General features: G+C 38.6%; 1 protein-coding gene across 1 annotated transcript; it reads right to left on the reverse strand.

Annotated features, from left to right (window-relative positions):
- Nucleotides 1–1,527: 1,527 nt before the first annotated feature.
- On the reverse strand, nt 1,528–25,318 carry LOC124140933 (3'(2'),5'-bisphosphate nucleotidase 1-like). Its single transcript, XM_048403677.1, has 7 exons — nt 25,014–25,318; nt 20,310–20,411; nt 14,549–14,659; nt 13,656–13,704; nt 6,897–7,040; nt 6,265–6,410; nt 1,528–5,380 (listed from the first exon to the last, which is right to left on the reverse strand). The coding sequence occupies exons 1-7, from the start codon at nt 25,131–25,133 to the stop codon at nt 5,090–5,092; spliced, it is 963 nt and encodes a 320-aa protein (XP_048259634.1). The 5' UTR covers nt 25,134–25,318; the 3' UTR covers nt 1,528–5,089.
- Between the last annotated feature and the right edge of the window lie 188 nt (nt 25,319–25,506).

Consider the following 25,506-nt stretch of genomic DNA (forward strand, 5'->3'; position numbering starts at 1 on the left):
GTTCACAACCAAGATTTCCCCCGATATGATCTGTCCTGGGTTTTTTAACCAAGCATGAAAGTCAAAGGGTCCTTGTCTTAACCCATATAAGGGGCGGTCGGGTAGCCTAGTGGTTAAAGCGTTCGCTAGTCACGCCAAAGACCCGGGTTCGATTCCCGACATGGGTACAATGTGTGAAGCCCATTTCTGGTGTCCCCCGCCGTGGTATTGCTGGAATATTGCTAAAAGCGGAGTAAAAGCATACTAACTCACTCACTCACTCAATCTCATGTAAATTTGGTCTTTTACTCTGATACGATTCTTCTCTGCGGGAAGATCAGAGGACACCACCATAGGTGAATTTAATGAGATTGGGTGTATTGTTGTTCAAGATATCTGGAACATTGCAAACCAAAGTGATTTGGCTTTAATATTCTCTTGTTGACTCAAGTATTAACTACTAACCTGTTTTAATAATTCTTCAATATTACTGATAACTTCCCTTCAGTAATGTTGTGTTCATATTTTTGCAGTCTACAATGTTGTAATTGTACTGATTTATCATGTTAGGAGTTCCATGTTAAAACTTGTGTTTAGATTAATATTTGGTTTAAATTTCCATGTTTCTTTCAGTCCGTTGATATATCAAGATATTCTTTTGGTTAGTTCTTATCTATTCATATAACATGGGACAATTTCGTGATATGTAATGTTTGTAAATATAACTGATCACATTGTGGCATAGCTGGTAATAGAATATTAAAAACGTCCAAATGTGAAGGCCATTCATGATGATGTAATATGTTTTGTGTTTCATATGTATATATTTGGTTAACCAATGGAATACATCAACAAATGCAAATGAATAAATTCTTTGCAGTGTAGTAGGATTGTCTTTTGTTCATTGACATCAGAATTGCACAGCAGCCAAGTATGATGGCATCTTCCTGCGGAAAGGGAGTTAATTGACAATGAAAGTCCAGTTGCCACCCTTGCCGAACGAGGTTGGAATTTATGGGCTCGATCGTACTTTGAAATCTATGTTTACCCTCCGGTTGTCTAGTTTGTTACGCGATTTTGATTGGACTATTCATGACTCCTTTGTCCAGCCAAAATGTAACTCTGAAATTCCATCCTTGTTCTGCAAAGGTGGAAGCTGGACTTTTTATAGTCAGTTAACACCCCTGCCTCTAGAATATGGAATGATGGGAATGTTCTTATAGGCATAAAGGAAAACGACACTGGATATTGCATTTCCAAACAGACATGTTTCCAACCTAGTATTTGTCAAATCTTGGCATCATTTACAGGTGTTGATTAAGTTCATCACAAATGTTCTTTTAACAGAAATTGAGGATGACTAACAGTACATTATCACATTCATTAACCATGCACTGTGCTGTGAAGTGATCCTGTTTTTCAAGTCCTTGACAGGAAGACCATGATTCAGCGCTGTAGTTTTCAACTAGATCATAGTTTCAATATGGCTGTGATCACTGATGTGAACCAATTCTTTAGTGGCTACTAGAAAAGATAAGGCATTTAGCAGAAGTTCTACGTTTTATTGATTAAATCTTTAACGACATGGAGAAAATGAAAACTTAATCTTGAGTAGAGCAACAATGATGACAGGACCCAAATACAACTATAAGACTGATCACGTATGAAATGATAAAAGAAAATTATTCCCAAGGAAGACTTCAGAGGCGTCTCTTATCGTCATTAAAACTGATCCCATCAGCTCTCAAATGCATTTCAAGCAATTACATAAGATCGTCTTACATGTTCAATTTCTTTCTCCTCTAAAAGTATTTCCTAAACACGGTTATACATGACAGATGTTTACATAAATTGCTATGTAAAATGGCACTCCAATGTTAAGTCCATATTGACACACAAGAAGGGAAACATTTTGAAACTAAAACTCCCGATGTTTGTGACAAAATACAATCCTTTGAAACAATATTGTATCAAATATGTTCACAACCATGTGCAGGTACTTCCTTGGTATTGTTCTTGCAGAAATACACACTCCAAGTCACAGACCAAGTATCTTCTGGTTTATAACATTGCAACACTTGCCGACAGGCTTAACTATGAAACACTGACAAGAAGGCACATTATTGAATGATTGTGCACAAAAAGCAAATGAAAAAAAGGCACATTAATATGCAGTTGAAACAAATAAATGGCATAACGTGTTTAACAAAATATTATTACAAAGTGTATAAACATGTATGATCGGTGAGCACAGTCGGAAGACGGCTAGAGACATGGCTAAAATGTGTGACTTTCCAAGCACACAATAACCCACAAAGCAGGTTTCACAAGTTACAATTTAATGATCAACACATCTTGTACAGACATAAGTTGGTGTCTTTTCAAATTACCCACTTCTGAAAAGATATCTTCACAACAAACAAGGAAATGATGTAAATTGCAGTTCATTACTAAATGGCCTCCAAGGAAAGTCCTAACAAAAGAGAGTGGACGAGTGAGATGAAAGTCATATTTGGGTCAATAAAGATTGGTTTGTGACAGGTGATTATGGACTGGCAGGACTGAAAAGCATTGACAAATTTCATGTTTATAAAATGCAAATAAACTGGTTCTCCCAAAAAGGTTTTCAATAATCATGGTTTGGATTACCTGGTTTTCAAAATTTATTATTTTCCATAGTTAAATTATCCTTTGAGCATTTGTATTAATCTAGAAATATATTTGGTCACCATGTACATTGATAGGAATAAAAATAGATCTAGGTTTGGCATAAACATGTTGGGAGTTTGAAACTGGAAACAGAATCACAATGAAACAATTCGATATCTAAAATAAGGAAAACACAACGGAAATAGACAAGTTTGATGACACTGTCAAAGCCCTGAGCTCATAGTGACTAAAGGTAGTGAGTGTTATTTGTTTCAACATCTAACACTACATTAAATCTGCAGCACAAAATCACATGGAATGTTAAAAAAATGTAACCAGCCAATGCTCAGATATACATTGTGCTGGAATCAGTCTTTCAGTTGGAAAAAAACTGTAATGTAAATGAATTATGCACACAAGAATTAAGACATACCGTATGTATTCAATAAAATGTACACAGAGACATATTCTGAGAAGAAGTGCGACAGTTATACAGGCTGCATAAAACAATGTAAGTTGTAACCTTAAAATACATGAAATTTTAGTAACACTACATCACAAATTAACATATATAGTTGAGATGAAACTACGGGATGTACAAGCAACAGTATGGGTTATAGCACTAGGGTGAGATACAGTTAGGCAGTGATATTATATATGTAGTGAGGTTATGTCATTTCATATATCATAGCACTGGGTGTTACATTTATCTGAGGGGTCTCTCACACACTCATTCCCTCAACCAGTCCCAGACAATTCTAAAATGCTTTGAACCCACCATGTTAACTAAAATATTGATGTTAGTAATTTATTTATGCTGGTTCTTTCAGTTACTTCATTTATACCGGGGTATTTATCACTAGGTCAGACAAGGCTAAACAACACTAAACAAGACCATAAAACAGAACCTATTCGATTTTAGAGCCTAATGGTAGGCAATATTTGGAAAGACAGAGAGAGAGAATTGAAACTTACTGATAAAATTGTGTTTGACTGTTTACAGTGTTTATAAATGTTCTTTCACTTGGAACTGACATTGTTAGTCAGGTTTCAAATGTTAAAATTTCAACTTATAGTATACTTAATAAAACTTGCAAATCTAAAAACACACAATGTTTTACCATGAATTCATCTGAAACTGAATGTAAGGTGTGAGAATCTGTCCCCTCAGTACAACCGGTGAGACATGATACAGTCTTGTGATACATGCTTGTGATACGACACTACACGAGTGATTACTGGCCAGGATACATAAACATGATAAAGCTGAATGTATCAAACCAACATCCATACAGAGACTCGTTTATGAATCCATCTTCACAACTCCTGATTTCCTGCAGCTGTGTGCTACAAACCAAGGTTGTTCTCCACACAGAAGAAATCTGCTCTCTTTGAAATTCCCACATCTTTGGAGTATTTAATCACATGGCTTCTCATCCAATGTTTTACAGGGATATACCTTTGTCTCCATGTCTTCATTACAAGAGTATTGCGTATAGATAGAAAATATATATGTAAATATTAAATCTTTCATCTATGCACATCTTAAGAAGGCAAAACTAACAACATTAAACTTATAACATTTACAAACTTTTGGTATATAATAACTGCAGGAACTGTGGTATCAAAAGTACCATCTATTTTGTGCAACTAAAGCAGGTACCATATATTTTTGATTGTCATACCTAGTACCACTATAAAAGCTCTGCTTAACAAACAGTATGATCATAACAAATAACTGTGCTTGAATACAAATGTTCTTATGTGATATCCACATATCCGTCAGCAAGGGCTTATCAAAGGCAACCGTCTACTAAACATCATTTGCTATACACATCTAAAAATGCAATATGAAAAATACAAACTTTCTTCTCTAAAAACCCTATGCGCTATCAACATCATTGCCAGGTATAGCAGGTAGGAACACCAGATGTTGAATGATGCCTAAGGACAAGAAACTAAACCGGATCTACCATCAGGGCAAGCCAACACTGTTGCCACAGGGCCACCTAAAAAATGCCTGCTGATCTATTTTGTAATATAGTCTCTACCCATCATTGTATTCTAAATTCATAACAATATCCTGCTCCAGAGACGGGTCATGAAGGTCGTTGCCATTGGTATTTCAGCGGTGAGGTAAATGTCATACTCACAAGTTAGCTATTGAAAGACGCCCTTAGACAATATCACAAAAATAATGTCCTGACAAAACATTTTACAGGTATCAAAGAATTTACAAGTATCACAATACTGACAATTACTTCCTCTACAAATAACATATTCAGATTCTGATTTTAAGCACCATTAAACAACAAAGGAAACCATTTTGAGTTTGAAATATTTTAATCCTACCATCACCATTTTGATTTTTACAAGTACAACTGGTTTCTAGGATTTCTATAGAATGCTTAAAATACACAGCTGCCTAATCAAATAATAGCCTATAAAGTGTTCCTATGTTCTAAATCTTGCTTCCACTGTCACCACTGACAGGTGGTTCTGGTCGGAACTCTTGTTTAATGTCCTCGGGTATCTTATTGAGATACCACTCATGATTGGCTAATGTAGCCAGAACCCCCTCGGAGTTCTTCCTTTGAACATCCCGATGGTACAAGATGGGTTCCCCCAGCATGTTTGTCAGGGACCCCCCTATCGCATGAAGCACGGCCTCTGGGGCACAGGTGTCCCACTTCTTGCAGCCCTTGCTGGCAAACACATATGCATGGACTTTCCCTTCTATCAGAAGCAGCACCTGTAATCAGCAAGTAACAACATATCAAATGATCATACCGGATGAATAACTATGATATTACAGTTTGCAATATTTCCAATATTTTCTACACTATTTCATGTATGAAAAAGGAACTCACATCATGCCCCCGTCATACCTGACTAACTCACCTTATGTCACTCCCATCCCGACCTGATCAAATTACCTTATGCCCCACCCATCCCGACCTGATCAACTCACCTTCTGTCCCATCCTCCCACCTGATCAATTCACCTTATGTCCCATCCTCCCACCTGATCAACTCACCTTATGCCCAACCCCTCGCACTTGATCAACTCACCTTATGCCCCACCCATCCCGACCTGATCAACTCACCTTATGCCCAACCCATCCCGACCTGATCAACTCACCTTATGCCCAACCCATCCCCACCTGATCAACTCACCTTATGCCCAACCCATCCCGACCTGATCAACTCACCTTATGCCCAACCCATCCCCACCTGATCAACTCACCTTATGCCCAACCCATCCCCACCTGATCAACTCACCTTATGCCCCTTCCATCCCAACCTGATCAACTCACCTTATGCCCCTCCCATCCTGACCTGATCAACTCACCTTATGCCCCACCCATCCCAACCTGATCAACTCACCTTATGCCCCACCCATCCCCACCTGATCAACCCACCTTATGCCCAAACCCTCCCACATGACCAACTAACCTCATGCCCCACCCCACCCACCTGATCAACTCACCTTACGCCCTATCCCAACCACCTGATCAACTCACCTTAGGGCACCCCCCCACCCACCCCCAACCACCTGATCAACTCACCTTATGCCCCACCCCACCCACCTGATCAACTCACCTTATGCCCCACCCCAACCACCTGATCAACTCACCTTATGCCCTGCCCCTCCTACCCGCACCACCTCTGTTGGCTCCACTGCTTCTACTGCTTCGGTAACAGTTCTAGTAGAGTGTGATCTTGTTGTAGTTATGATGTTTTGATCTTTTGGGGGCATCTGTTTTGTAAAGCCATAAGCTCCTAAAAACATAAATCATGAAAGCATGATTAATGTTGTGTAAAAACAGAAAATAAGATTTGTCTTGTCAGTCTTCTTCGTTCTTTGAGAGGCATTTAGAGTACTAAGTAAGGATAAGATATATGGATGAACAACTTCTTTATTACAATCAGGAGCGACATTTCGGTGTAGGTTCGAACACCGTTATCAAGCAAGTGATCGATTCTGACCGGCTGATCCATATTAGTTGCCTCTTATCTATTCCAAACCAGGTCCCCATGCATGTCATAGCCTGTCAATAATCATCTAGACCAAATAATCCAGTGATTGATATTATGAGCACCAATTCACATCGTCAGGGTATGCTGACATGCTGACAACAAAGTCACCAAGCCTGACAACTAGTAGAGGTCGCTAAGGGGCAGTTCTCACTTGAAATCCCCTCACAACAATGAGTGCCTAGCTGCGTGAGAGCCACATGGGTAGGCCTATAATAACATGTCACTCACCTAGACCAATAATTCCCCATATACATCGCCCAAAGTTGTTTTCATCCCCCAGCTGGTAATTGTGATACGGCTGATATATCACTCCTCCAACCGCCTTGCCCTTGACTGCTACACCAATCAACACTGTCACATGATCCAGCAGACCTGTAGGACAACATAGGAAACAGGGCATTCTCAGCTGATATGATGACCAAATGAAACTGAAAAACATTAAATATATGTCATTTCTAAAAGTATAATGGTACTGTTAGGATGTAGTGTAGTTTTCCTTTCCTTTCCAATTAGTTGTCCTCTTTCTGAGATGGTCTGGCTTCATTTTGAGCAAAAGACAACCCATGCAGAACATAAATATTCGTTGACTGGTACTTCCTTATGGGTGTTTGTTTGTTTGTTGTTTTACGCCACACGTAGCAATATTCCAGCTATATGACGGTGGTCTGTAAATAATCGAGTCTGGACCGACAATCCAGTGATTGACATCGTGAGCATCGATCTACGCTATTGGGATATGATGACATGCATCAACCAAGTCAGCAAGCCTGACTACCCGATCCTGTTAGTTGCCTCTTACAACAAGCATGGTCACATTTAACACTAAGCATGGGTTGCTAAAGACGTATTCTACCCCAGATCTTCACGGGTACCTTTTGGGTGTAGATGCCTGGTGATGCCATGGCTTTCAAACATGACAGGCTGTGTAAAATATCCATAACGCTATAATGGCTTGGAATTATTTATCTACACTCAGAACTTGTTGTTTCAGTTCATTCAACCCTGTTCTCAATAGAGCTGAGTATCACCTCGTATCACCTCGTATCACGGTACAGACTGATGATACTACCGGTATCACAATACACAACATCAAAAAGTAAAAAATGCTGAAATCACTGAAATACAGCTCTACCTCTTTCTTCATACATTTATTTTTTGTTATTAAAGAAAACCACAAGAACAAAACAGTTTTAAATGAAGGGATGGTTATCAAATGTAACAGTTAGTGAGTGTGTCCCAGCTACCACGTCCTTGTGTCCTGCCATGCTTACAGGTAGCACTATGCTACTTCTGCCATTAAGGGAGGTAACTCTATTGGTTCCTGATCTATTTATAACATATCGCAATCTCACAAACTGATGATTCAAGTATCGTGTGAACCTATGTCATCATAGGTATCGGTGAATTGTTACAGCCCTAGTTCTCAATTTACAGAAATCAGATATGCTAGTCTGAATGCTTCACTCATTTGTATCGACAATTTAGAGGCCTCATCACTGACTGGGTCAGTAGAAAGTTCACCTGATGCAACCTATTATGGAGTGTCCTCAGTTCTTCACGCAGAGAGGTATCTTATTGGAGTAAACTTGATGTGATATTAATGAGATTGGGCTGCAAAATTACATTATTGGGTTGAAAAGGCATTTGTAAAGCCTGCAATCATTTTGGTTCAAAACAATTAGCATGATTAGAGATGTCACGTTTAACATGTTAAATATGTATCTACTACTTCTCCAAATAAACCATGACACTAAAAGATTCACCTTAAACAATATGAATGACCTGTTTTCACACCTGCCCAACAAGATAGGGTTCTGCAACGGTTTAACTAGGCCTGCTCAGTGGCTCATATTCAGCCCCAAGTTTGTAGCAATTGTCAGTAAAACTTCCCAAATGGGAAACTGAAATAAGTTCCTATTCCATGTTAAAATAGTTAACTAATGTAATGATTGTGCTGTGGTTGCTTGAATTCCACTTATAACAGAAGTGAGTGAGTGAGTGAGTTGGGTTTAACGCCGCTTTAAACAGTATTCCAGTTATATCACGTCGTGTCAGCTTAATGTGGGAGGAAAGTCGAAGTGATGCAAGTCTCAGTCGTTTACCACTTCGGTGAAACCCACGAGCACTGGTATGGTGCTGACAAACCTAGAAACATAATCGGGGCGAACCGGGATTCGAACCCACAATCATAGGTTTCTGGCATGCCCAAGGGACGCAACTCTGCACAGCGAATCTCGGCGCCTTAGACAACTGGGCCACCCGTGCCCCCACTGATAACAAAAACAAAAAACAGGAAGAGGCTTCACTTTACATTCTTGTATTGAATGCAATGTTCAAAAACCTCTGAAAATAGGAAATAATCCCAATTTTAAGAAAATTGTAAATTTTACAATTAATTGTATATTCATAATACTTAAGTGGAAACGTGACTAAACATATTCACCGAAACCCACCTAGCATCACCATGGTCACCTCCCAGCAATCTGGGTCATGCATGATTTTCTTGCCGGTTGAGCCACTCATGCTGAAGACATGGTTTCCCGACCCAACTCATTCTCTTTCTGGAGCTTAATGGGCTAGAGGAATTGTGATGTGGGGATTGTCGGGTGAGATAGGACAAGTATTTTAGATATACAACTTATTGTAAAATGTGATTTAAAACCATATTAGTGAGTGAGTGAGTGAGTATGGTTTTACGCCGCTTTTAGCAATATTCCAGCAATATCATGGCGGGGGACACCAGAAATGGGCTTCACACATTGTACCAATGTCGGGAATCGAACCCGGGTCTTCGGTGTGACGAGCGAACGCTCTAACCACTAAGCTACCCGACCGCCCCCAAAACCATATTAAGTAACACTGTCTAGTGTCCTAAGACAAAGCTCATGGATATAGATGACACACTCACACAGACACATGTACGTGAAGAGAGGAAAACACATTTGTGTTGCAATATGTGTAACATGTTCATACGTGAGTGAGTGTAATTGTTAAGCTAAAATTATAATCGATTCAGAATGTATCCAGCTAATTGATTCTACAAGATTTGTGTATTACTATCTCCCATTGATGATAGGACCAACCAACTTGGAATCTCCTTTTACACTTCGTCAAAACCCGCCATCACTGTCTCGGTGGTTGAATCAATAGGTAAGGATGAGAAGAGGAACGATCTACAATATCCACAAGAGGATCGTCGATCCACTACCCAACAACACATGCCCAAAGCAGAGGTGAGAGGTGAGTGCATTCAAACTCTATCTCGGCAAGAGGAAGAGGAATAGCGGAGTTCAACGAATCCGTTTTCAATGAAGGTGCTAATAGTTTCGCTTTTTTACCGGAGTTTCCTGGTTTTAGTTATTTTGTATGAGATTTTAGAGAGCCTATCTAGCTCACAGCCCCAACATTTGTGCAAGTAAATACAAAAGGATTCATCAGGCAAATCCACACATTGGGCACATCGCGCCAATGTGCTGCAACATCAATTGACAATCAGAACACACATCATGCGGGTATGATGGTAAAAAAACAACGTCTGCAAGCAAGACACACAGGACCCCACGTGGACTTTTCATCCATGATGAAACATGACTAGTAGGAAAAGAAGGGGGTAAATTGAAATTGAAAATGAAAAAAAAAATGAATCCCCTTGTGTAGAAACATGTCACCACAAGGTGGCTGTTAGAAAGAGAATGAGTTGGCGGGGGAAACCACGTGTTCAGCGTGTGTGGGTTAACATGCATGACCCAGATTGCGGGGAGGTGACCATGGTGATGTTTGGTGTGTTCAGGTGAATGAGGATAAGTTCAAAAATTGACATTTGTCTCCTAATTTACCTGCCACATGATTAGATCATTCCTGGATCTGTACATGGCATATGTGCATGTTATGTTTATGAAATCAAAAACATGCACCCAAACACCTGGTACAGGACGTTGGGACCGGTAATATGTCTTGCATCATAGTTGAAATTAATGTGCTAATGCCGAACATAAGAATGAACCTTGTGACACCTTTCACAGTATTAACAGCATTAGTATGCTATCACACCTATCACATCCATAGAATCACTTTGGCAATAACATTAACAACAATAACAAAGAGAACAATCTGCAATCTTGTCCACAAAACACAAAATCATGCTTAAGCTTGATTGATTATGGTAAGTTCAAAGACTGAAATTTGCTATGGATAGAACCTGTGGGGTTGGACTGGAGAACTGTGGGTGGGAATATGGATCTGTGGGGTGGGCAATATGAACTGTGGTTGGGGCTTAGGATCTGTGGGGTGGGGAATGTGAACTGTGGATGGGGCTTAGGATCTGTGGGGTGGTCAATATGAACTGTGGATGGGGCTTAGGATCTGTGGGGTGGGCAATATGAACTGTGGTTGGGGCTTAGGATCTGTGGGGTGGGCAATATGAACTGTGGTTGGGGCTTAGGATCTGTGGGGTGGGCAATATGAACTGTGGATGGGGCTTAGGATCTGTGGGGTGGGCAATATGAACTGTGGTTGGGGCTTAGGATCTGTGGGGTGGGCAATATGAACTGTGGTTGGGGTTTAGGATCTTTGGGGTGGGCAATATGAACTGTGGATGGGGCTTAGGATCTGTGGGGTGGGCAATTTGAACTGTGGATGGGGTTTAGGATCTGTGGGGTGGGCAATATGAACTGTGGATGGGGCTTAGGATCTGTGGGGTGGGCAATATGAACTGTGGTTGGGGTTTAGGATCTGTGGGGTGGGCAATATGAACTGTGGATGGGGCTTAGGATCTGTGGGGTGGGCAATATGAACTGTGGTTGGGGTTTAGGATCTGTGGGGTGGGCAATATGAACTGTGGATGGGGCTTAGGATCTGTGGGGTGGGCAATATGAACTGTGGTTGGGGCTTAGGATCTGTAGGGAAGGCATATGAACTGTGGATGGGGCTTAGGATCTGTGGGGTGGGCAATATGAACTGTGGATGGGGCTTAGGATCTGTGGGGTGGGCAATTTGAACTGTGGATGGGGTTTAGGATCTGTGGGGTGGGCAATATGAACTGTGGATGGGGCTTAGGATCTGTTGGGTGGGGAGTATGAGCGGTGAGTAGAATAAAGTATTCAAATCCTGACATTTATTAATGACAGCTCAGAGTATCTACCCATTTTTCTAGTGATCTCAAAATAACTAAATAAGAACAGAAAAGAGGGCCTCTATCATGTATATGTTATAAACATTCTAAATAATTCTAAACAATTACCAACTATTTTTACTGTTCAACAAAATATACCAACAGCAATACAATCTTGTTCATAAGATAAACGTTCATGAAATGTTAAGCTTATTAGCAACCAAAAGTCACCATGGCTTTAACTGCTTACAGTGTAATACCGAGACACTTTTCATGTGTACTGGTTTCTTGTAGGTGATTCAGTGATGGGGAAGTTAATAAGTGGGTCAAACGTACTACAATCTCATTAAAATCAGACCTCAGTTCTTGCTACCGCTAAACATAGATCTGAGGACATCCCATTAGAGGTCACATCAGAACGACCTTACATCCGACCAATCAGAGCATCACTAATGATTTCTAATCATTTAACCTTGAAAACTTTAACTCTGAACGATAGTTACGGGTTTAACGACTGAATCCATAAAATCTAGACCGTCTATTAGTCATTCCAGAATGTTCTTATGTTTAGGTTTCAAATTTGTAATCGAGAATTTGTCAAAATATGTTTTGAAGCGTAGTCGCCAATTTGAAATTAGTGCCGTAAAGCACGAGAAAGCTGCCTTCTGATTGGTCATTCCATTGGTTGGTCAAAGTTCGCGAAGGTCGGTCTGACGTGACCCGTAATGGGATGTCCTCAGATCTATGTTTAGCGGTAGCGAGAACTAAGATCTGATTTTAATGAGATTGAACGTACTAGGGAGATGGCACAAAGTCACCTCTCACTAGTCAACTAGTCCTGTCCAAGTTAACATGGTCATCAATAATGTCAGGATGTGAACAGAATACTGTCAACTGTTCAAACAAAGAGCAACACAGGGACACGTCAAGTTCTGCCAAAGTAGACTAAGGCACAGCAGCAGATTTGTGTAGGCTATGTTAGAGGCGATTGTCATAAGCAAATGTATGCACAGCAAGTCAACACAATGCATTCCATCTACTTGACAAGGACTAGGGGAGGTAACTCATCCAACCTACTTCCTGCGCTACTGAGATCCACTTGTAATCCAGGTTTCTGTGCTTTCATTTTAGATGCACCTGCATATTGAGGCATCTATTGCAATTGTTGGAGAAGCAGTATGGTAACAGAGGTGATAGAAGAAGTCATTAACAAGGAATTAAGTTCCCCAGCAACAGATACAATCAGGTCAAATCAATTTATTTTCTTGTTTAAGGTTAAAAAAAATAATAATCTTCGTTCTCAGGCGCTGCCCGCATCATCATAAAGTCTGCCGCACGTTTCATTTTTATTTCCATTTTGCAAAGAATTTTTTTTTTAAATGTTTCAATATTCTGCATCTCGAACAAACGATCCCGGCAGATAACTGCTACAATATTTAAGAACATGATTTCCCCAAGATTATTGTAAACAAAATTTGGTTACATACAAGCTTGAACAACCCCCGCCAAAAAAACCACCACCCACCCACACAATAATTTCAAAAGCCTTTACCTGAGAACCAATCCTATTATTTTTTTAAGCCTAACAATCAACTCACTCCCATCCCCACTCTCTCCCTCCTTATATTTGGCAAACGTACTGTATTTGAGAGTTAAATTTACCTTTTGGACATTTATTTATTGAATCTTTGTTAGAGCAGTTTTTGCAAGAATATGAGAAAATATCCTCTAATCAACCTTGGATATCACTTTTAAATCATTTTGCTCATCGAAAAATCTGCAAAACAAGAAATGATACTAGTCTGGCCAAACTGATCCTCTAAATTTAACTAAAAGTTGGAATGTACAGGCTATAAACATGATAATGGAGTGCTGACCTATTGTAAATTCTGATGTTCCATCCAACGGGTCCACCCAAATGACAATCTGAAAACAAAAGAATGACAACTTTGACAGTGAACTTAACAGGCACCAGAAATCTTGATCCAACTTAAGGAAAACTGATGATTATCATTCATGTTCATTCATAATCATGATGCAGGTCATTGGAATTTAATTTCTGCAAAAAATTATTCGCAGTCTTCGAAAAAAATGTCCTTCAGGTTTGTTCACATAGTATTTGAATCAGGGGACCTTCTCAATCTTAAACGTTTAACAATAGGGTTATGACAAGGACCACTTTCATTCTTGATTACGAACAGGTATCAGTTATCAAATTTGAAGAAAAAATGAATTTATTAGACTTAACCTCATTACAGAGATGCGAGGTGAGGTGAGGTGAAATTTGGTTTAATATTACATCCAAGATTTTTGTACTTATATAGCGATGTGGATGCATGTGTGTATGCCGCTGCCTGTACTAGTTCGGACTGATGCCGATTTATAGTGCTGGCCCGCTGAGATACCATGCTACAGTTTAACATGAATGAATACCCCCACTCAAGACACAGTATACTGACTCAGAGCTGATCAGTCCTTGTTTTAGCCCGTTGATGCTGAGCGCCAAACAGGGTAACAACAAGTACCATCTTTTAACGTCTTTTGGTATGATGCTTCCAGGGATCGAACCCCGGAACCATCCGACAGAGATGCAAACTCAAAATCAGTGACAATTTGCAGTGAAACTGGTATCCCAGGTGATGGCTTCTAACGATAGCCACAAGAATCTCTGATGCAAATTCCTTGCAGTAAGTACAAATCAAACGTCATTTTCAGTCATTTTGCTTGGTTCCTGGGTGAGTTAAAATATACAGATTCAGCATTTCCTTACATCATCATCCTGGACGTTGGTCAGGTTTTCAGGACACTCCAACTTGAGGACCTCTTCATCCATGTCGGTCTCGACGAAGTCATCTGGGATCTTCTCAGCTGGATCCAGTTGCTGGAAGAAACAGTTCATGAATAAACATTCAAAACTCATATCTCTAGCTTGAGAGGACAACTTCATCCTTTGAAATGTCAGTCAAACCTCATATATCTAACTTGAGTGGACAACTTCATCCTTTAAAAATATCAGTTAAACCTCATATCTCTAGCTTGAGTGGACAACTTCATCCTTTAAAAATATTAGTTAAACCTCATATCTCTAGCTTGAGTGGACAACTTCATTCTTTCAAAATATCAGTCAAAACTCATATCTCTAGCTTGAGAGGACAACTTCATCCTTTGGAATATCAGTGACACCTTATATCTCTAGTTTGAGAGGACAACTTCATCCTTTGAAATATCAGTCAAACCTCATATCTCTAACTTGAGTGGACAACTTCATCCTTTGAAATATCAGCTAAACCTCATGTCTCTAGCTTGAGAGGACAACTTCAGTTTTTGAAAATATCAGTTAAACCTCATATCTCTAGCTTGAGCGGACAATTTCATCCTTTAAAAATATCAGTTAAACCTCATATCTCTAACTTGAGCAGACAAATTCATCCTTTAAAAATATCAGTTAAACCTCATATCTCTAGCTTGAGTGGACAACTTCATCCTTTAAACATATCAGTCAAACCTCATATCTCTAACTTGAGTGGACAACTTCATCCTTTGAAATATTGGTTAAACCTCATATCTCTAGCTTGAGTGGACAACTTCATCCTTTGAAATATCAGTTAAACCTCATATCTCTAGCTTGAGTGGACAACTTCATCCTTTAAAAATATCAGTTAAAATATATATCTCAAGCTTGAGTGGACAACTTCATCCTTTAAAAATATCAGTTAAAATATATATCTCAAGCTTGAGTGGACAACTTCATCCTTTGAACATATCAGTCAAACCTCATATCTCTAGCTTGAGTGGACAACTTCAGTTATTGAAACATCAAATGACATATGACTGATACTTAAAACTCTCTTAATTGTATGAACCCTAACATTTGCTAAATCTTTCAACTTCATCTTGAGGCTCATGGCATGAACCCTTGACCTTAATCCCAAAAGAATGAATAATATGAGATATCAATACATCTGAGATAAAATAGTTTGATAACGATGACAGATGTTATGTAAGAGACTGAGATAACCGATTGCTCAATCAACAGACACAATATCTCCACTACCACGAGTCGTGACACACGACAACATTGTTTTCTTTATCTTGAACATGAAGCCTTAGATATAGATGTGTACACATATTGACATCTAGATAGAAACAGTGACAGACAAGACAAACATCCATGTTGACCTCACTACGATAAAACCTAATCCACTGTGATGCTGATGCAATGTTATCCACATGACATCAGAGACCATATAATAGAGGGACGGCCCTCTAGCCTATGCGCGAAACCATCAGTGCTACGGCTTGTACTGCGCAGCCTGTCCGGAAGCGAGCTGAAACGCGTTCACTGCAGTCATCGTTGTTGCCTTTTTTTCCCATGCAAAAGATATATTTCACAATACATAATTACACTCATGTATTTCTTAACATTGTTAACATTACAACTGAGATTTGTTGGTGCCCTAAAGCATGTCGTTGTTACTGTATTTTGTGACTGTGATCACGCTTTGTCTTTGTCCGAGAGAACAAAATGGCGCACATGTAAAATCGGCAAAAGTGCAGATTTTGATTTTCAATAACGGCCTCTAATTCGCAATGAAAGTCCTTGGTTACGTAGGTGTATAAAAAGGAGATATGTTAAAAATTGGCTTAGTGCCATTAACAAATTTAGGGCTGATCCGAAATTTCAGATTTTGACTCCAGAAATGGGACTAAATCTGAATTTATCCGAAATAATTACATCACAACTCTTAATTTTCGCATGCTTTCAGACGAATGTGTTCCTATTATCGGTCCTGAATTTAATAGTTTTACATTCATCACGATTTCCCCTATGGCTTGGTACCAACGTTATTTAGATACGATCGGTAGTTTTTTGGGTATGATTTTTGGCGCAAGGCCATATTTTACGTCACATATTTTAAGTTAAATTACCATATAGCAAACACATAACATGAATTTGTCTGTGATTATCATCCGCATATATCCTTTGAAACATTCTACAAAGTGACTTATATTGTATGATATTAGAATTGTTTTTGTAAAACGCGTATTTTTTTTTACCATTGCTTCGCCATTTCTTCGTAAGTTTAAATTTGTTTCAGTTAGGCCTGATCACATAGCGCGCATATACTACATACTACAATACTACATATTTGTTATCTTCTGTAGATTTTGTCTGTATAAATCATGACTACATTTAATCAATTATTTTTTTTATGCCGTATAAATATTGATTATGAGCAAAATGATATTGGCCTAAACCCAATCATAATAATGTAAATATGATGAAGGTACTACTTACTTTGTGTATTTACACAACAATGAAAACATCATACAAAAATAAAAATCCGTTACATGAAATATTTGTATAATAAAATTATCATTTGCTTTGTAAATGCCAAGAAAGAAGAAGGATTATATCGGCAGTCGTCGGGAGAGAAGTTCCAGACAACAAGGTCGAAGGTGTCATTCAGTAAAATATATAGATGGTCTATTGTCCTTTTCTGTGAAAAATACATTTACATATTTGTCAGAGTTTGTGATGTTTTGTTTTGTTTTAATAGTAATACATGTGTAGTTGCATGCTTTGTTCCAGGTTAGAGTTTAAAGTTTGTTTTTCATTGATCAGATATAGAAAACTATGATGAAAGAATTTTGAAAACAACAAACGTTACTACAGTTTACGATATACTAGTAGATATCTGGTACCATGCTCGTTGAAGCTACATTGTATATTGTTATACCTGTTGTTATTGCAGCATAAAATGAGATCTATTAACTGATTTTTAAAACAAATAGAATGCGTTATAAAATACTTTTGATATCGGAACGGCTTTTTCTTCACACGCCCTCGAAAACTTACGCTTGTGGACAGACGTCATATTTTCATTTCCTATCTTTTTCTTTGAGTGAATCTTTTTGGGAGGTATTTACCAACGGCTTGGTAGCGGTAACATCACTGTCATTCTATTTAGACCAGGAAAATCTTTGTGATCCGCTAAGAGACGTCCTTTTATTGCATTGTCGCTGGTCGTAGTCGGAGAAATCTCGGCTAAGGGAATTAACTCTAGCCCCGGATATTATATAATATTGTTTACGTGGTTACCAGAATGGTCAGTCGTGAATGTCTGCGCATCTATTGCGCATCTGCAGCGGTACAGAGAGGTTAACAGCAGGGTGTCGGGGTGTATCAGTTACATGCCAGACCGTAGCGCTGATGGATTATGATAAACTTTTGGGGAGGGCCGTCCCTCTATTATATGGTCTCTGATGACATCAATCTAAATTGATTGAATTTTTCAGTGACTATAACCACAAAAAGAAAATGTAACATGTTGTCAAATCAAGCTTTGAAATTAACATACATCTGCAAGTCTTAAATATAATTTCAGGTACAACTAGAAACATTTCCTTGTAAAATACCACTTTGACCATGAGGTAGAAAGCAAGATGTTGCAGATCATGTTCCAAAACAAAAATTAAATTCTTCGCCTGCAAATTTGGCTACTCTAACTACTTATTGAGAAGTATTTTAGGCCTCTCGTGACCAACTCGTGTTATTCCGGGATAAGCCGAATAGCGACTTGTGCCCCTCTCATGGCCATTTTTGCGACTGGGTTCCGTCTTAGCGCAAACGGGCATACCTAAAACAATTGTCACCTTGTTGCGTAATAGTTTACATATATTTCCCCATATATTAAACATATTTCAGATGCAAATTAAAGCATATCGGGATGTGCGGAATTATACAGTGTGATTGAACACACTTAACTGTGTCTTGGGTATATTTTTAGATGCAGGACATGTAAAATAAAAAATTATTCTTTGATGAAGAACTTGAAATCATACGCGCATTCTCATTGGTTTGTTGTATTTTTGCACATAACATTCATCGATAGGGGGACGAGTCTTCTTGCAGGTTACGGAATGGGGTGAGTGGTGACGAATGTATTTTAGGCATATCACAGCGTGTTGGGTTAATGTGGAAGGGAAGACCCCAACGTGATGAGGGCTTAGATGTTCACCACGTCGGTGACGGCAATGGGCATGGACAAGGTGCTGACTACCAAGGATCAGAATCTGCTATTTAAAACCAGCTGATCCTGGGATGCACCTCTGTACAGCTATCTCTGCTGTCACATCAGGGGGGATTTATAGTGCATATTTTGGACACTTTGAAATACTTTAAGAACTTCCTAGACATTTATTATACCATGTATGCTGTCCAGTAGCGACAGAATGAACTTTTTGAGAGCTTTTGTTTGTACATGGTGATTTTCATTGTGACATTTTCCTTATGAACTGATATCTTTTCCACAAAAGATAAATAAAATACTAAAAACATGTTCCATTAGCTGTATGTTCTGTTCACATTTTTGCAGTATAGCTGATAGGTGCCAGCACATATTGGCTACAAACATGTGCCCATGTTGGTGATGAAACCCATGGTCCCACCACCAGGAAGTCAAAAGATGGATGATTTATCTGAAATAGTGTCTGGTGATCTGTATTCAGAGTACTAACTTTTTCTAAGATAGGGATTTTAATAATCTACATTGCAACTGTCCATATGAAAAAAGAAGTGTGTACTGCATGTACTGTACATTTTGTTGCTCTAGGCACACTTACTAACTACAGCTGCAAATTCACACATAGTGTAGAGGCATATAGGGAAAGCACACTTGTATGCCGATGTGTCTTATCTTGCACATTATCAAGGGAAGGGTGGAACACCTGAGCTTCCTACACACTACAACCCAGGTGGCTGACCTACTAATCCGCCCAAAGTGGAAATCTTCCATGGTCAGCTGACACTAATCGGTATTCTTCCTTCAAGGTCCATTCAGTTTTAAGTTTCATGGGCTACTCTGAATGTATCAATGATTTGGCTTGATTTTTTATTAGTCATGCAGCTTTGCACAGAGGCTGCAAGGCTGTTGGCGTCCTTTCATTATGATGCTGAAAAGCTATTTGAAAATCTATTGCATTACAATAAGATCCTTATTAATTGAAAAATTAATATACCCAACATTCTCTGGTAAGTATTCAACTTCATGCTTGCAGTGACCGTATGGTATATACTGAATCCTTGTATGTATTTCTAAACACTTTCAAACAATTTAAGCCCTACACATTTCTCATGTCCCCTTGAATGGTAGGTTAGTGGACCACGATGAGATAATCGCACTGTGACTTTGTCAGTCTAAGTTCAAGTAAGGAAGTAACAGCTGAAATAGGCCTCAGGTCATCACCCAACATTTTCCCAAGGCAAGGGAGTTAACTGACTATGAAAGTCCAGTTTCCACCCTTGTCGAACTTGGCTGGAATTTCATGGCTCGATCATAGCACCAGCAGTGGTTATAATGAGTTGTGCCCTTTCCATGCCCTATTGACCAGTCTTGACTCGAGGAAACTTTACCTTGCCTTTGGAAGATGCCATCCCTTGGATACTGTTAACACTGAATAATTTGGCTTGATCTCCAGGAAGTTTATAGGGTTGTACTAGTGTAAAATAGCCTCTCATGTCAACTTACCTCTTCTCCAAAAATGGCGACTTTAGGAAACTGTCTGTGCAATGATGCAATGATACACCGCTGAGCTGACCTGTCAGCTTCTGTCTGCAGGTCATTCTTGCCCTGAAACAAAACAGTCAGACATTCATATGACCAGGAACCAAAATGCCATGCTTTGATCTGTTATCAATATCAACATCACCCCCTGCGCTGTGAACATAGTTATTGTCTCTACTGTAATAAGCACCATGGGCACTTAGAAAATTGACAAGCGGGGGCTTGTAATAGTTTTTCAGAGATCAAACAATTGTGAACAAACTCAGTTCAAGGATCAATGACACCAAACCTACTTTGATAATAGTTACAAGGCAATGATATATACCCCTTATGAGCTGCTGTTTCCTGTAAAAAGAATCTGCAATATACACAAGAAAAAATGAACTCACATGTAACATGATGTAATTTTTCTGTCTTAGTTGGGGTCCCTAATAAAAAGATAGGTGTGTGTGTGTGCGTGCGAGAGAGAGAGAGAGAGAGAGAGAGAGAGAGAGAGAGAGAGAGAGAGAGAGAGAGAGAGAGAGAGAGAGAGAGAGAGAGAGAGAGAGAGAGAGAGAGAGAGAGAGAGAGAGAGAGAGAGAGAGAGAGAATAAGGCACTTTAAGCACAACTCCATCCATATCATGCTTGGGGACAGTGAGAATGTGCTTCACGCAGTGTATTCATGTAGAGAATCAATCCCTGGTCTTTGATGTGAGGAGTCACAGACCCATATACAAGTCCGTGGAGGAGTCAACACTTTAACAACCAGGCTACGCCTACACCAATTAACACACACAGAATAATCTTGAAAATATATTTCTCGTTGCCTTCTTTTACTGGAATTAGTTCCATAAATGGCTGTGCCACAATTTGTGGGGAGGAAACTCTTGTATGACAATACTTCCGTCAAACTGAAATGTTCGCTGCAATGTCAAGTGTTATGTGCACTGCAGTGAAATATCAAGTGTTATGTTTCTGCAGGGATACAGGAACGTTGTTCTTCTTTCCCTCCATTTCACAAAGGGGACAAATTTTCTCAAACATTATTTAAGTCAGAGAAATTAAATTTTACACACTAATGTTACTGGTTATGATCCCATCAATTATTGTTTTACAGAATTATGGCCCTTGTCCCATGCTTTTCAACTTAGTGTACACTGTGTAAAATGGGGGGACATGTTTTCTCAGTAACTACTGAAGTTACTTGAATGAAAGTTCGCATGCTTATCTAAGAGAAACTTGTAAAGACTGATTTAGAAAATTGGTCCCGTAAATTATTTGTTATTGCCCTTGGTCCATGTTATTTTACTTGGTGCATATGTCTGCAACGGGGACACGCTTTCTGAGAAACAACTGAAGTTAAGACTTATCAGGACTGAGTTAATTTTTTCAGGTCCTTCTGTATGTATTAATTTCACATTAAATCATTTAATCTGAAATAAAGAGGCCCAAGGTCTTATATAGATCTACTGCACTCATTCTGCTGAGTCACATGAAACTGGGACACTCTAATCTCAACGACAGAAACTACTGAAGTTAGCTAACTGATATCTGAGAGATACATATCAAGACTGAGTTATTTTTTCCAGAGAGAGGCCTTTTGTGTGTATTAATTTCACAAATGCCTATCTCTTTTTAAGGCTTAAAAGGACTCTTTTTTATAGTTTATATTCACAACTATATGAACTAACAAAATTCTAATGTGCCCCATGGTGGGAGATAGTGATAATCTGTTTTCTTGTTTTTTATGTGCATAAATGTCGGACTACTCCTGGAGTTAAACTAGATCTTTCCCGCACTCATTCTGCTGAGTCAGATGAAACTGGGACACTCTAATCTCAATGACATCTATCCACAGCAGAAACTCAGCTCATTCTGACTTGTAGTTCATGCAACCCAAATAATTATGTTTAAGTAAATATAGAGCTTCAGTCAACTTCAGTGTATGCATGAACAGATTGTATTACCGTATTCGACGTAATAAGCGCCCCGCTCTAATATGCGCCCACGGCGATATTTGCTAATATATTGGCTGGTGAACAATACCAATTCGCACCCCTTCCCATTGATCAATGTACACAACACTTATTTATTCGCGTATAATAAGCACTCATGTGTTATAAGCACCCTTATTTATGGGCAATTAAATTCTGGAAAAATGTATCTCTCGTATATAAACATTTCAGGCTGTCAGCATAAACCACAAAATTTATCTATCAAATCTGTTTGTTTTCTTCACCAAAATTTTATTCTAATAAAAGCCCCCTATTTCTAATTTTGAGAGCGCCCTGGGCGCTTATTACGTTGAATACGGTATATGTGTTTCTAAATAGTTTTAGAGAGGGCTCCAGTAACATAATTCCCAAAGGGACATTTTGTACCCAACTCTTGAGACCAACAGCAGGTACCCGTCATAAATGTCACTATATCATAAATGTCTCTTGTTATAAATGTCACAATGGGACAGACGGGTAGCCTCATGGTTAAAATGTCACGCTGAAGACCCAGGTTCAATTCCTGACATGGGAACAATGTGTGAAGCCCACTTCTGGTGAAGCTCACTTCTGGTGTCCCCTGCCTGATATTGCTGGAATATTGCTAAAAGCGGTGTAAAACTCTAGTCACTCACTCACTAAATGTCTCTATGTCGTAAATGTCTCTCTGTCATATATGTATATGTTACACAAGCAGAAAACAATATGTTTTCAAGTGTGCCACAGGATACTTCTATCATAAATGTGTGCCCTTGGAACTAAAGTATGCCAAGAAGGTGAATACTTTTGAGGTTATTTGAAATGTTGTCTTTTATTCTTTTAGTCAGTGTTGAGTTTCACTCATTTCACTCACTGGTCACTTTAGTTAACAAAGAAATACCATGTCAATCAACCAGGAAAGTTTCCATTGATAGCTTTTATGCAATTACTGGTTGTGATCAAGACCTATAAACAAGTCCATCTTCAAACCTAATAAATGCCTTTCACCCCGAGCTAAATATAAAGCAGTTGTAATTATGTAGGCTTGACTTTTTCCTTTTTATTGACATTAATAATACCATTTTAGATTTGTCAATCCCAGGAACTTGTTGGTTTTTATTATTATTTTTTAATTATGGGCTTTCAAGTTTCATATGCTTATCATTTATAACTGGCTTCATATTATTGAAGTGTGTGGTTTGTAGGCACCAGAAACTTATTTTAACCATGCTATTAGTATTACATTTTAACTATGCCGTTACAATTTTAACCGTTTCATTGTGACTTGAGAACACCAGACCCTGTGTTAACTTTAGAGCAAATAAATGTGCAGCAATTGAGGACGTAACAAGTGATGTGGATGCTGATGTAAAATGGGTCCCCCTTACACTTAACTGTCCTAGAAAGAGTCATTTGTATGTGTCAGTTGCCGATCAACAGACAATGAATTTCTGAAATTCTCACAAAAATGTCTATACAAGTGTTATGCATTTCAAATAAGAAAAAAATATTACATACAGTTATTGACAATTATAATATAACTGTAAAATAAAAATCAATAAATAGTCAAATTTGATGAAGAATGTGCAAAATTTGGACACATTTAGACATTTTTGACAGTGTTTTTGTCTATGTGCATATTTTTCAAGAAAATAAATTTAGGTACTTTTATTGTAGATTACAAAAATATGTCAGTTTTACGCACAGTGATCATGGTGATAGTAACCCCCACACACATTTGCGATCTCCATAAAATGTTTAATTTCTTTCAAAACCATGTAAGAAATTACCTTCAAGTATACAAGTGACTGGGTGCCACAAAACCGCACCCATCTTGTATACAAGAGGTGGTAGTCCATCTTGAGTACATGTTACATCTGCCACTACTCTATGAAAGTTCTGAAAGTACTTTCTGACTATTGCCCTGGATTCTGGTTGAAAACAGATGCCCAGTACAGCCTACCTCACGCTTGACCTAAGAGCTAACTAAAACAGGTTTGTCATGCTGACTGATGATGTGGAACATTATGCTATTCAGCCAAAACAATATAAAAAATCTAGATATAGTCATCATCTTGATTATGGGTATTCAACAATGATGCAAGTGCAACATTAACATTGATTAGTTTATCAGAAAGCTTTTGACATAGATGAATAAACATCAATGCACATTTATCAAACCTGCACAGGCTTAGGTGGTCTGTATATACATTAGTTGATAGCAGTTTGGATTAAAAAAATTATTGAATAAATTAAACATTGTTTAAATTAACAGGGGCCAAAATATTAGCAAATTAATTTGCCAATAAGTAAAATCAGTAACTTAGTTTTTAGCAATTTAACAAATATGAATAAATAAATAAATTTATGAAAAAGAAAAGGAGTACCACTACCAAAGCAACTTACTGGCAACCAAAAACAGATTGACAAAATAAGCCTAGATCTAATTTGGTCCCAAAATAAATGTAGAAATTAATTAATACAAATTACATCATAAAGTAATAGAAAATTCAATCAATCAATCAACAGTGGTCAACCTATCAATCAATTTACGCGAAAGACAGATAGCAGTGATGCGCCCAGTTAATAGGTTAGCCTAACGGTATAAAGCATTGGCCTACTGTTAACGAGAGCAATCGCTGAGGACTTGGGACTCGTCACCTAAAAGCGACCTTGGTGACAGGTTAATTTATGAAGTAATTTGATCATTTTACCTTCTCGACGATCCCCAAATCTCCCTTTCTGAGAATATCTCTAATAACTAATCCTGCTCGCTTTGAAACAGCAACAGAGGATGAAATTATCCGCATCAGAAGTGGAGCAGTGGCGGCCATGATGTATCACGGGTAAACAGTCGGGTGCGAATGCTTTCTAAGTCGTGATCGAAACGGTTTTGGGTTAACCCTATATATAGATAAGAAGACCTCAGCTCGTGTACTCGAATGGCTTTCTCACGCACGCTGTCATTATAACGTCCAAAGTTCACATCAAGACATCGTTAGATAAATGACTTGGTTCTTTCTAAAACACCATCACGCCTTCAGGTTATTTTAACGGCATGTTTGATTGTCTGTATCATCATTTAGCTTATATTTCATCCATAAAGGTTATAATTTATAATGAATTCAAATGCCAGTAGCTTAAAAGTAATGTTTTCTTCGATTGCAGCTTTGAAAATACTGATGCACAAAGAAGATGTGCGCCATA

Source organism: Haliotis rufescens, unplaced genomic scaffold (assembly GCF_023055435.1).
Source record: "Haliotis rufescens isolate VD_foot unplaced genomic scaffold, xgHalRufe1.0.p SCAF_3, whole genome shotgun sequence".
NCBI lineage: Eukaryota > Metazoa > Mollusca > Gastropoda > Lepetellida > Haliotidae > Haliotis > Haliotis rufescens.